This window comes from Pelmatolapia mariae, linkage group LG3_W (genome assembly GCF_036321145.2).
Source record: "Pelmatolapia mariae isolate MD_Pm_ZW linkage group LG3_W, Pm_UMD_F_2, whole genome shotgun sequence".
Classification (NCBI taxonomy): Eukaryota; Metazoa; Chordata; class Actinopteri; order Cichliformes; family Cichlidae; genus Pelmatolapia; species Pelmatolapia mariae.
The window spans coordinates 83,088,051-83,102,677 of NC_086229.1; the positions used below are offsets into that span (position 1 = coordinate 83,088,051).

Genomic DNA, 14,627 nt, shown 5'->3' on the forward strand with positions numbered 1-14,627 from the left:
TCTGGTCACTCAAAATGAAAATCTTAACATCTTTCCCTTCTGATACCTCCAGTTTGGCCTTCCATCTCATTGTCTGTGCCATCATCTCCAAATTCTTCATCACAGCAGGTTTCACGCTTATAAACCTTCCCTTTAGCTAATGTTGCTAAACGTTTTTCAAAAATATTGGCTGACTATGCTCCAAAACGGCAAAATCCACCACATCTCCTCTCCTGCATTTGTTGTTAGATGGTGTGGTGTCACCACACCATCTAACAGCTCCTTGTCTTCTCTTTTCCCATTAAACATGGCCATGCAGGTGAAACATTGCCATTAAAGTCTACTACAATCATCAATTTCTCCCCTTGGAGATACCGTTTCATCCAGCTTACAACAGAAGCCATCTCCATCTTCTAACTGACATCCAACCTGGGAGACACACACACTGACAACATTCAACATCACCTTTCACTTTCCACCTTCAAATTCATGATCCTGTCACATACAAGAACAGTGCATAGAGAGCTTAATGGAATGGGCTTCCATGGCCAAGCAGCTCCATCAAAGCCTTACATTACCAAGCGTTGAACACATTGGTGTAAAGCAAGCTGCCATTGGACTCTGGAGCAATGGAGACGTGCTCTCTGGAGTGACGACTAACGATTCTCTATTTGGCAATCAATGGATGAGTCTGCGTTTGGTAGCTGCCAGGAGAACAGTACTTGTCTGACTGCACTGTGCCAAGGGTAAAGTTTGGAGGGGGGTTAGGATGTGTTGTTGTTTTTCAAGAGTTAGGCTCATTCAGTTCCAGTGAAAGGAACTCTTAACGCTTCGACATATCAAGACTCCCAACTTAATGAGAATAGTTTGGGGATGGCCACTTTCTGTTCCAACATGACTGCACACCAGTGCACAAAGCAAGGTTCATAAAGACGTGGATCAGCAAGTCTGGTGTGGAATAACTTGACTGCCCTGACAGAACACCGTTGGGATGAAATAGAACAGAAACTGCGAGCCAGGCCTTCTTGTCCAACATCACTGTCTGACCTCACAAATGAGCTTCTGGAAGAATGGTCACAAATTCCCATAAACAGACTCCTAAACCTTGTGGAAAATCTTCCTAGAAGAGATGAAGTTGTTTTAGCTGCAAATATTCGGCCAATCATATAGATTAAGAATAGTATTTCACTTAACTTCATTAACTTATGAGTGTGAAGGCAAACACGTGAATACTTTTAGAAATATAGTCTATCTATGATCTCATTTCTACCAAGGAGTTTTGCAGCTGCCTACTGTGTTTAATACTGTGGGTTGTGTCAGACCAAACAACTGCAACCCTAATTTGGAAGTGGCATTCAGAGGCAGGTTATAAACATACTTTAACTTCAGTGTTACGCAGTCATCCTATCAACAAACTTTTAATTCAGTTAATTATGAAGGCTTCCTTTTGAACCTTTAAATCGGGAGGGGCACAATTCTCTCTTACAAAAAAAAAAAAAAAAAAAAAAGCTATTTACTGAATGAATGCCTTTAAGATGAGAAAAATAAAAACAACTTAGTCGCTGCCATGGGAATGGGCAAATTACACCCACCACCATGCAGTACAAATGATCATTAGCACTGTAATTACTGGGAGGCCATCATGTTTGAAATTCATCAGCAGAAGTGGATTGCCAGTAAGCACTCCTAGAAGTACAAGGAAATGCATCACATGGGGATTATGTGGTGGGGTAATGTACTCTAGCTCACAAAAAGGCGCCAATCCTTCAAGTTGCAACTCATGGAAAAGAGATCATGTCTTCCTTGTAAATAACCATAATTCAGCAATGTCTGCTAGAGTTAAAAATACTACAAAATAATGTAAAAGCCCTTTTAATACTGCTTTTCATTTTGCATTACCATAGGCACTGTTAGTTTAGCAGGACTCACAATGTCAAACACACAGGAAGAACACAAATGGAAAACGTATTGTGGTGAATGACTTTGTTAATGTTGAGAGTAAACTGTCATAACAAAGCATATATTGTGCCATGCTAAAAAGCTCTGCAGGCCAGCTGAGAGCCATCTCTTTTCCATGACCTAATTTTGTTTGGTTTCTTCCAGGAGGCCTGGTGTGGTTTGTTGACCTCATTTCTACAGGCTGTGCATCTGCCCACAGAGCGACATCCACAAACTACAACAGTTACTTAAGAAGGATAGGTCTTGTCCACTGGGAGCACTGACACTCCTCGTTTTCCCTCAAGTAAGAACAAATGGGACTGATGCCATTTGTGGAGCAACAAACAAAGAGGTTGCCCTTAATCTGTTGCTGCAATGGTAACAAATTCTCAACCTTGTTAACTGTGAAAATAAGAAAAACCTAAAAGGGCCACAAAGATGAATTTCCTGATATTACCCCAGTCAGGGACTAATAAGAAACCAGCTCCCCATTGTAAAGCAAAAAATAGACTCTAGGAATGACATAAAGGATAATAAAGTGGGCTTTATTTAGCAGTTACTCCTATTATGCCAGTAAAAAAATCAATTTGAGGATCAATCAAGGCCCAGGGCATGTGCTGGTGCTTCAGAGGAAACTGACTTACTGTGCTAATTCAGGCTAAAAATATAACTGTATGACCCATGTAGGGCTCAGTGTTGTCTGAAAATAGTAATGCCAGTATCCACTGTAATTAACATGATGTTACCAAAATAATCATGTGTAATTTGCAAACATATCTAACATCACTAAAGCTGCACAGAAAATGAGGCTTATTTTTGTAGAAGCCCATAGATTTCAGAATTGTGGTATAACAGGAGGAATCACACATCATATTCACTCGCTGCAGATCCTACTGATGTGCATTTGGGAGATCTGAAGGAATCACATGGAGAGACAAACTCCTGGCGAAGTTCAAATCTGCTGCAGCAAAATACCCATTCACTCCTAAACAGTCAGACAGCATCATACTAAAAAAAAACCAAACAAACTCAAAATTATGAAAGAGGTTTGTGAAATTGGAAGACTGTTCAAGTACAGAGTCTTTCCAGTACAGAGGAGTTTTTGGCTAGATGTTTAAAAGCTACTTTCTTAGAAGTTCTTTAGTTTCTTTCTTTTTCCTTCTACTGTGTGCATGTTAATTGGACATCAATTAAGATACTATATGATGTAAACATACCAGATTTTAGCAAAACTGTTGATTTACATCCAAAGTCCCTTATCGGGTCACATAAAATTTTGCAATAACCAAAAAACATTCAGATCTGCACTAAAGCAAGCACAAATACAAACATCACATCTTACAAATAAATTAAAAAAAAAAAATCATACATCATACAAATAAAGACTGCCAAGAATGGGAGATGTAATGCATCCACTCATAAGATAGTCCAATATTCACTCACTTTTATTGATAGCGCTGTTTGTCTGAATGCGGCGGGCCTATGAGGCACCCTCTAGTGGTGGCCTTGGTCCTAATCCCAGGTTCAGTCTTTAGATTCATAACTTCATTTATAGGAGGTGGGGAAACACTAATATAAAGAAAAGAAGCATGCTTCCATCCATCTTTTTCTTCTTATGGTTGTCATGCACGGTCAGGTTTATCAGAAGTGCTGCAGGAGACTCCAGTCTGTTCCACAGATTTCTGCTTGTGTCTCAGAGGAATGGGCCTTCCAGCTCTGACATGTAAAAAGCAGCATTTCTCTGCCTTTTTGGACAGAGATTCCACCTTCAGCCATCTGTCTCTATCACTCCACATGCACTGCCCTTATCCAGTCCTTCCAACATTTCTCCTGCTTAATTACTCTACCCTCCCTTCTTCTTCTCCTCTATTGTCTCAGATGTCTTTCTCCACTTATTGCTGCTCAGAGATGTCCTTCTTGGTTAAAATAGTCACCAGTGCAATAAAGTTGCTTCAATGATATCAATCACTTCTCATTAGTCTCATGGGCTAAACTGCGGGATAGCAGCACACAAAGGAGCTCTAACCGGAGAAACTGGGAGGGTATTCACATTGTGGCGATAACTGTTATTGCACAATTTGAACAGGTTTCTAATAAGTAAAAAACTCAACTACATAGGCTTATTATTCAGTCAAATGCCAGTTAAAGAGCATGCCTATCATAAAAAACTGAAAAAACCAAACAATAAAACCAAAATCATTTGGGGCCAGGCTATAAACAGATGCAACAGGAAGTGTGTTTTTGTTTCCGAGGTGTAACCTGCCTTCTTGCTCTATGACAGCTTATAACAGTCTCCAGCAACCCAAGCTTGATAAACAGTTGAGGAAATATAGCGATGGGTATTTGTATGAAATGTTGTCATAATTAATGCATGCATTCCTGCGCTGTGTTGTCACTTTGGCAATAACTGAACAGTCTTCCCACATTCCCCCGAGGCATTCCTGAGGTATTTCATTTGTGAAAATAAGACGGAAAACACAAACACCTCAGACCACACAACCTCCGGATGTATAAAAATGGGAACCTATGTGTCTTTTGGTGCTGCCCTGCTGACCCTAGAGGACTGTAACTCAACAAGTACCTGTAAACAAGCAGATCACTCACATCCTGCCAACAACCTTATTAAACTCCTCCCCTTGGCCAAACGTAGAGCTCTGCATCTGAAAACTACCAGACACAGGAGCAGTTTCCTTTCTTCATGCCATCAATGTCATAAATAACTGACCAGGGAAAATACCAAAGCAACTCCTATTTGCATAACCACTTGTGCTACTACAACTCCATGTACTTCCTGCATTGTTACAGTCCTTTGTTACAATGATTTTATGGAGCTCAGAGTTACTTTAAAACAACTGTACACAAAACATTCTAACATCCAGACCTGAACATGCCAAACTGCAGTTGGCCAGAGATGCTTATCCTTCATCATGAACATTAAATACAAAACACCTTATTAGACACGTCTCTGGGGGAAACATGATTGAACTTGCGCGCTCTTTCAGGCCTGCGTCTGAACCTCTGCCTGTCGCTTGGATGGCATCTGACACATGCGGGGCAGATAAATTAGACCATGACAGGGACAGGTGTGTTAATGTCGAGTGGCACAGACACAAGAAAGTCATTTCTGCCCAGCAGCAGCCAAACGCTTACGAGGCTTCACTGTGCTGGGTATCAATCAGCAGGGACTATTTATAGAGGGCCCAGGCCGCTGCTAGAATACAAACACTTGACTGAAGTAGGTTACCATGAAAAGGGCTGTATCACCAGCAGACACGTAGAGAAAGGAGGACGTATGAGGAAAAGACTGGAGCCAGGTTAAGGATAAGTTATGCAGTAGAAGCTGATGATTAATTACACTTCCAACTTCATACAAACTTCTCCTCCAGTATTTTTGCAGTCTATAACTAGATTTGAAACTTTAAAGTCTCTGCAGCTTTCTTTCTGCTCTACTTAAAGAAATGCAGAGTTATTTGAGTAATCTTTTTTAGAAAATATATTTGAAAAAAAAAAAACCACTCTAAAGACATTTAACTGCAAGAATAGTCTCACATGGCCAAAAATCACGCATCCAGATATGGTCAAAATAACCTGCTGAAGTTCAAAGTGAGCATCAGAATGGGAGGCAAAACTGATTTAAGTGACTTTGAAAATTGAAACTGACGATCTGCAGGGATTTTCAGAGAATGGTTATAAAAAGACAAAATATCCAGTGAGCAGCAGTTCTCTGAGTAAAAATGCCTTGTTGATGCCAGAGGTCAGAGGCCTAAAGTGCTTTGAGCTGATAAGCGGGCCGCAGTAACTGAAATAACACAGAAGAGCATCTCTGAATGCAAAACATGTTGATCCTTGAAGCAGATGGGCTACAGCAGCAGAAGACCGCACTGGAAATGAGGCTACCATTCACACAGGTTCACCCAAATCAAAGACTGGAAAAAACATTGCCTGGTCTGCTGAGACTCGATTTCTGCAGCAACATTCAGATGGCAGAGTCACAATTTGGTATAAATAATGTGAACATGGATCCATCCTGCCTTGTATAAACAGTTCATGCTGATGGTGGTTATGTCACACTGTGGGTAATTTAGTAAAGATCATTTAAACACCACAGCCCACCTGAGTATTATTGCTGTACATGTCCATCCTTTTATAACCACATTGTGCCCATCTTCTCATGACTGCTTCCAGCAGGATAAAACACCAGGTCACAAAGCTCAAATCATCTCAAACTGGTTCTTGAACATGACAATAAGTTCAATAAGTTCAATGCACTCAAATGACCTAGTTGTATATAGTAGGTTATCACGAGAAGGGCTGTCTCACGCAGAGAGCACCTTTGGAATTTGAAGGAGCTGTGTGATGCTGTCCTGTCAATATGGACCAAAACCTCAGAGGAATGTTTCCAGCGCCTTGGTGAAACTAAGCCATGTTAAGATATTTCTGAAGGGAAACTTAATGAGGAAACTCTGAAGTGCTTTTTTAAAGGTCAACAGTGAATTCAAATCCCAGTAAAGATTTTCAGGCTACAATAACAATAAGAAAAGACTGCCGAGTCATAATAAATGATAATAAATCAATGGGTTTTGACTCCAAAAGTACTTTTAGGCAATAAATGACTAAACCATTTAACCAGTTGCCAAAATCAGCTCATCTATTCTTAGAAGCAGCGCTTAGCCTCACAGATATTTGCCCTCAGAAAATCAAACACTTCAAGTCAGTGGAAAAACACCTGCATGTGGCAAGAAATGCTTCTTTAATGATGTGTAGAATGAGCTCCTTGTATAGCCTGGACAAAAGGACCCAGCTTGGTTACATATATGACTGGTGCACAGTCACGTCTCCAACCAGCCAGCATCTCAGTTAGCTGTATCCAATTGACAAAGTGGAGAGGGAGTGCCACTGTCTGTCAACAGGCTACTTTAAGGTGTTATACAAACAACATGGTTCACTGGGGTCGCCTATTCTCTGACTAATCCCTGGCTGTTAGCTGCTAATCCCTGTTTATCAACAGAGGGGTGCGGGTCATGGCCAAGACTGAGAAACGGACTGACAGGCTCACTACTGAGTCAAATACAGTGGAAGAAAGTGCTTCTTGAATCATGTATGCTTTGGCTAACACAAGCAGTTTCTGTGCTCCGAGTATTAAATAGAAAAAAACTAATTTTTTTCTTCCATTTAACTGTTTGTCTATTGTATATTGATTGCTTGTGTAGTGTAGAGTGCCAGTGGGGGGAAATACAGTTAAGTCAAATACTTATGTTTCTTTTCACATTTTCCAAAGCTGTCCAGTGGGCCAGATTGGAGTCTCTTTTGGCCTGATTCGGGGCCGTGGACCTTATGCTTGAGAAACCTGCTTTGAAGGATCTCTCTCTAGCACTGAAACAAACATTTAATACAGACAAACAAACACACACCCGGGAGCATAATGCACAAAACATTTTGTCCAGCTGAATGAGCCCAGCCTGCTACTACACCTGCAGCTCTGCTAGTGAAATATAAGCTAGATTACAAGCATGCAGAGGCTGCAGTTCTGCAAATTCACCATCGTCATCTCTGGGGCCATTTGTTGTAAACGGCGTGTAGCACTTTCTCTTTGGCTGTCACCAGCACTAGCCGGCACGATGAATAAGATTAATGTCAGGGAAAGGCATCACTATGGGATCCCGTCCACTCATTCTCCAGCAGTGTTTTTCACAATATATGAATCAAATGAAAGACAACAGTAGGACATGTCAGCATCGCAGCCAGCCAGCGGTCTCTAGGCAATCGCTCTTTTCCCCCTGTCCTCTGAACTGAGAGGCTGCACGCTGCCTCAGCTACCTCTCTAATCCATCATTGCCTTTTTCCATTTCCACCTCAGTTCTACAGAGGCCCGCACTCTTGACCAAGAGGGAAAACAGATTGAAATGGAAACAGAGTTGCTTTATCGAAAGCAGACGTTTGGCCTGAAGCTACGGACAAACATTGTGATTTATCATTCGATAAAATGGGCAGAATTAGGCTTGTCAGGTGCATATGACAGGATCTGCTTAATGATATCTAACATGTTCTCCATAATACAGCAACATGGAGACTGGCATTATATCTCAAGGTTTAAGGTTCCTTTAAGGCACTGCCTCTAATCCCCGACTGTTGGACGTGGGATCAAATTCTCAGAAATTAATTTCACATTAGAGAGGAGAAGCAGTGGGATTTGAACAAGACAATAAAACGAAAAGGTGGTAATTCATCTGAACATGTGTGGAATTTTTAAAAGCAGTTCATAACCACTGACTTGGCCAAAGCAAAAGCAAATTAATTTGGCTATTTCTGTGCTGTCTGAAGGACGTGACCCAGAAATGCAGTCTTCAAGGTGGTGAGGATCTGCTCTTTGAGCCACAGCATGCACACAGTTATATATTAGCCAGGGAAATATATTAAAAAATGCAGTGACAGTTATATTATGATATCTGCTAAAAAGACCTGGAAGGAAATAATTCAAACAGCTCTCCATCGTCTCCACTCAAGCAATATCTGCCACTGATGAACACTGAAATGGTTAATTCTCTGTGTCATAGATTTCCAAGCAGTCATATTCTTATTTCCTTCCTCAATATTGTGCTGTAATAGGAAAAAGCTGCATCCCAGCTACACTGAGTGCATTTGGGGCCACTGAATTACTGCTGCAGTGCAGACATTCTGTGGATTTATGACAGTATCAGTACCTGAGAGCGAATCTGACACGATTTCAGGGCAGTCTTATCTTGCAGGGTTGTTTTACTTTGTTTTCTTGCCTTTGAAATTTATGGTTTTGTTGTCACGGCCACACTTTTACATGTACACCGATGGAGTTAAAGCTAAGCACGATAAAACTGGGCAGATGGCTGCAGCTCCAGATTCCTACCCCGCCATCGAGTACCTACTGCACCTTTTATCTTGGTGGGATGTTTTTTACTGCAGTCTGTCTCCGCACATCATGAGCTAAATTTCTGCATTTTGTTTGCTCAAAGTAGACAATAAGCTCTATTTTCATTACCGAGAAACAAATTTGTCATCTTTGCTCCTTTTAGTCCTCCTATTTGTGGTGACAGTACATTTTAAACACATACTCTAATCCCATACTTATGTAATATCATCCTAACCTAACTAAATGACTCACTTAAATCTCCAAATCCAATAATATTCTCACAGCACTGCAGCTAAAGATCTCTGAATGCAGCAAACTGTTACATCAGCTTGGACATCCATTTAGTCAGTAGTTTGCTGCCCTCTGCTGGCAGCAAAGAACAGGTGCAATTTTGATTACCACAAGTGTCCAACAAGGAAAAGTATGAGAATTTCTACAGGTTCAATGCAAAATATGGGCATCAATAGAGATTTCAAGTTCCACTTAATGCACATGTGCCACATGAGGAAAATCTAACAGTTCTACGTATCGCAGCTTAAAACAGGAGAGTGATGTGCACAGGTCCATCACGTTCAGAATAAACTCCAACCATGCACAGGTTGGTAACATTCTGGGACATGCAGCACTGCATGCTATTTCCCTATAAAGCAACTGACCCATTTCAGTGCGTCACAGAGACAGCGGGGTTTGTAAAGAGCTCGCTTGTAGCAGACGTCTGTCCCGGAGACACAACATGGGGGCTTGTGTATTTCTAGAAACAACCGCTTTATTGCGCGTGTTCATTTTCCCTCAGACTGCCTGAAAATCCAGAGGGTACCATTGCCACCTGGCAGGTTTATGGTGTGATCATCGGCATGCTGAGAGGTTATTCTGGGTAACACGGGGGGATAATGTTATTAGTTCGAGATGCCAGCTAATGAGAAGAACACCTACAAGAAGAACATATGCTAAGAGAGGCTCAAAATCCAAAACAACTGTTGTTATTTCTCTGTTACCTGGTGACTCATAAATCTGTTTTTATGTGTGCATTAAAAAAAAAAGAAAAAAATGGGAAAAAAGAAGGAAAATTCATTTCTGCTAGGCTATTATAAAAAGTTATTATGTGTCTTTATGTCATACACTCCACAGCTTTTTAAAAACTTACAGTGGCCTGAAAATACAGTCCACACTCAGGGACAGCAGCGCGTCTTCAGCAAAAAAATGAGCAGCGATTGCAATGAAAGCGTAATTCTTATGTGGCCGACAGAAACACCTGGGTCCTGGTGAGGCTCCAGCTGTGTTTGTCAGCTTGCGTGTTATTAGATAGATTCAAAAGTTAACTGTAAGGTAAAGCAGGAGAAAGAAACTACAGTGATTATGAGATGTAGAAACTGCACCTGCCCCACTGGCTGCAATCTAATCAATACAACTACAAAGAAAAAACACTCTTTTTATGATAAAAGGTGAAATTTCACTGTTGCTTCTGTGATTCCTGAGGAAAGAAAACAAAACAAAAACAGCTGTTTTATAGACCTTCTGTTATTGTTTTACCCCTGCAGAAAAATGTTTACTGCAGATGCCATTTAGGAGTCCCTGCTGGGATATTCATGACTGTTTAATAGCATGCTAAATCACACCCAAACACAACCCATTTATCTTAACAACTGGCAAATCATACAAGTGCAGGAGACCACCTGTCTATTACTAAATGCTCCAGGTTTTAACGGCAACGCTTGTCATGTCAATGAAATATAGTGCAATCATGGGAACTTCAGAAGTGTAATAATAAATGAGAAACAGATAAGATTATAAAAAGAAGCAACATCAATGTGCTTGCATACTGGTGCTAAAAGCGCATAAAGGAAACCCTGAAAAAAATAGATTTACATGTTATTAATAAAAATATCTCCAAATATCAGCGAGCAAAACATAAAAAGCAGAACAAAAGACGCCATGATGGATCACCAAAAACATTTCTTGTAACTAGGACAGTAAAAAATCAATCATACAAAAGTTTGTATGCAGATAAAACTAAAGCCAGAGCAAAAATGCATCACAGCAAGGATCACATATGGTGGCTAAATGTATGCTCTGCTGTAACTGGCCTTAACAAAAAGACAGCTCAGTGTTTTTTCTCTGCACTTTAATTTTAGTGTTTCAGTGGCAAAAAACAAAAATAACTGTAGCTATGAATCCAGTTGTGCATATATGGCTGTAGTAAATATGCTTGACCTGAGAAGTAATCAATAAAGGGCTCGGCTGTGACCTGCGGTGTTCTGATCAATTTCAATGCAGTGAAATCATAAATCTTGGTGTTTCTATTAGAGGTGGGAATCGCCAGACACCCCATGAAAGAATATTATCACAATATTTTTTTTAAAATTTTGCAATAAGCATGAGTATGGCTTTAACATATACTGGAATTTATCACCTTTTTTTTAACTGCAAATTATGTCCTCACAGTTAAACTTCATCAGTATCTGTTTTATCCAGTAAGATAAAATTATCTCACTTCAATTAAGTATTTTTGTTGTTGTTGCAAAATGAGCCTGTCTAAGAGTCTAAGAGTGTGTAAGAGCGTCAGTCTGATATTAGTTTGCAATTGAATGGAGTCAAGTTGGCAATTACATGCAGTCTATTTCAGATAATACATTATTACTATTGATAAATCATCAAAAATCACATATCTGTTGCTGTCTACATAGACAGATTTTTACATTTAATAGAAACTGTCAGCAACGTTCCTGTTCTATAGGAATATAACCAGAATACAGCAGCCAATTGAGTCGAGTCTCCACAAGTTTTGCTCATTGACAAAGGCTCTTTCAGACTCGTGTGTCTGCACTTATAAATTAGACAGCAATATTTGCAAACCCATGAGATTTTCTGTGAGAGTGATTGCAGCCAGTCCAAGTCAGACTGCAGCTGCTTGCAAAAAGGTTGCCTCCTATCAGGCGACCTCTTGTTTAAAGTATTCCCAGTATTTTAATCCATCTAGTAAGATATTGATATTTGGTTTCTCTGTATCGATACGACATCACCACACAAAACTTTGTAATAAGTTGAGAGGTTAATGGATCAGATCCACAAGGCTTTACAACGTTTTGCTCCAGTTCTTCTTTTCAAAGCTCAATTTAACAGTACACTCAGTGAGTGTATAGGGTTACTGTTAAATCTAATCACATAAGTGAAATCAGCTTTATTATACATTTTCCAGTTCTTTAGTTGCTCACATTGTACAACAATGTTCTCTAGTAGAAACTGATATTTCCTTGACCTCCCAGTTACGGTAAAAACTTTCTCCTTTGGGAATCGGAAGTAACTCATAATACGGTACTATCACAGTATGTTGCCCATGGTAACAATGTTATAGTATAGAGACTTTGCACTACTCAGTCAACTATATCAGATGTTAGCCTGTTGATAATTTACATCTACATATGAGGAAATTACATTGTACAGATTAAAATTCTGTAATTTTCCTTTGTAAAAATGCTGAAATCGGAACGCAATCTTGAATAAAACTGTTTCTGTATATTGCTCCTGTGGTCACTAAAACTTTCATGGAAAAATACTTGATTAGTTAGTAGCTGCACTTTTAAAGCAATAAACACAAGTAGAATAAATTCTACTGAATTCATACTGCCATACATAATAAAGTCCATTTTATTCTTCTAGAGGTGGGAATCACCAAACACACATCAAATTTTTAACATTTTTCAAAATGCTTAGAATTGCAGTAACAAATACTGCAATTTATCACCTTTTTTAAGTTATGTTCTACAAAGTTAAACTTAGTCAGTATCTTTAAAAATAAACTTATTTCCCTTTAGTTGTTGTTTTTTTTTCGCTGCAAAATGAGACTGCCATCAATGTTGCCATAAGTCAGAGTCACTCTAGAATCAGTCTGCTATCAGTCTGCTATCAGTCTGCAACTGAATGGAGTCAAGTTTGCAATTACATGCAATCTGTTTCTGATAATACAGCAATAACCTCTGATAAATCGTCAAAAATTACACATATGTTGCTGTCTACGTAGACAGAAACATTAAACTGTTATATTTGCACTCAGCAGCCTTCCTGTTCTATAGGGATCAATCCAAAATACAAGAAGCTAGGAGCCAGTTGATTCGAGTCTCCCCTTGACAGAATATTTCAGACTGATGACAACATGTTGGCAATCTGTCTGCATTTATTAATTAGAGACCAACTATTTGCAAACCCCTGAGAGTGATTGCAGTCAGTCCAAGTCAGACTGCAACTGTTTGCAGAAAGTTTTCTTCTTATCTGAGGAGATAAGTGCTCTTATTTGTAGTATTCTGAAAGTGTTTTCATTTATTTAAGTTTTGAAATATTGATATTTCGTGTCCCTGTATCAATACAACATTGGCCAACAAAATATCTTATTACTAAGCAGTATCGATTTTTTCCCCACCCTTATTATTCACTGAATGGGAATTGATTCCTGATGTTTCCAAACTTACAAATCTGTGCTTTTTGTACCTTGAGGGTTTGGCGAGGCCCAGGTGATGATGCGCCGCACCAGGCAGCAGTTGAGCAGGACTTTCCTGGAGAAGCCGTAGTCTTTGCGGAAATGCTGCAGGTCGCCCCTCATCTGGTTTGTCTTATTTGGCGTAAACATGGCTGGAGACTCGCTATTGTGAAATATAGCGTGCAGTTATTTGCAAGGACAACGACCAACAACTACAAGCACTTTCATAACCCTAAATGCACGGCATTATGAGAGTGCAGTAAACATAATTCGACTGCATATTAAAAACAAGAGACGCTGGTCTTTCTCTGCCTCCGGTAAAGATTCAAACATGAATAGCCGCAGCCACTACACCATGCAACGCAAACTGTCACAAAGCAACACACCTGAATAGATATGCTAATTTGGAATCTCTTTTTGCCCCCAGTTATGCGCAGCTATAATGATATGCGAGACATTTCCACATGCCCTTTTTCAGTAGCCAAAAAAAGCTCGTCTCATATCCTTTGAGCTGTGGGTTCAAGAAGATAGGAAATTTGTCCACCTATTGTGGCTAAAAGTAAATAAACTGAGCAGATTGTCTGAGCATTAAGCACCTGCAATGACAGTTTGCCTTTGTCGCTACACTATGACTACAATTCCCCTCAAGGTCCCATTTCAAGAGCAAAACTTTCAGACATCAACAGATCACAGGTCATTCAGCTACTCTAACCGCAAGGTCTGTTTTAAGGTTGGATGTCATTCATTGCACAGAAAATAGAGGTGCACTGCATAGACTAACTGCTATCAATTGTTCCTTTGGGCATCATCTTACCTTCCAGGCTAAAACTCGATGTGGCTGCTCTCTCCGGTTCCTCAGTCTGCAAGTGATCCTCAGGTTTCACACAAGCACTTTCCCTTTCCTGAGCTGATCAACAGAGTGTGAAAGGGGGGGGTGGAAGGAAGGAGGAGGAGAAAGAAGCGGCGAGCGAGGACCGCTCAGTGAAGAAGACCCAGTGAATGAATAGCAGGGGAAGAGAGAGAGGGGTGTAGAGAGAGAGAGAGAGAGAGAGAGATGGAGGGAGGGAGGTAGAGAGAAAATACTCCAAAGCAATGTGGCTGTTACTTCAAGTTTGGACCAAGTATGTGCAGGTTTATTCAAGAGGAAGAGGAAAAAAGTCCAAGCTGCGGATAGCTGTTTGCAGTGGACCCTCTTTGATCATCCTACCTCATCCTCTTCAAACACATGAAAGCTGTGATACACACACACAACCTCATCTATACAAAGTGCACAAAGTGCAGATGGAAAGTCATGAGTTTCACTTGAATGTCATCTAGAGCTGGGCGATAAAACGATAACGATATGTATTGCGAAAT

At 40.1% G+C, this 14,627-nt stretch overlaps 1 protein-coding gene across 1 annotated transcript in view; it reads right to left on the reverse strand.

Annotated features, from left to right (window-relative positions):
- The window catches only part of kcnip4a (potassium voltage-gated channel interacting protein 4a), a 130,529-nt gene extending 116,359 nt beyond the window's left edge, over positions 1 to 14,170 (reverse strand). Inside the window, exons 1-2 of the mRNA XM_063470086.1 lie at positions 14,086 to 14,170; positions 13,283 to 13,434 (exon numbers count right to left, since the gene is read on the reverse strand). Of these exons, the coding sequence (XP_063326156.1) occupies positions 13,283 to 13,421 (139 nt within the window). The 5' untranslated portion in view covers positions 13,422 to 13,434; positions 14,086 to 14,170. The remainder of the gene's footprint in view (positions 1 to 13,282; positions 13,435 to 14,085) is intronic.
- Positions 14,171 to 14,627: the final 457 nt, after the last annotated feature.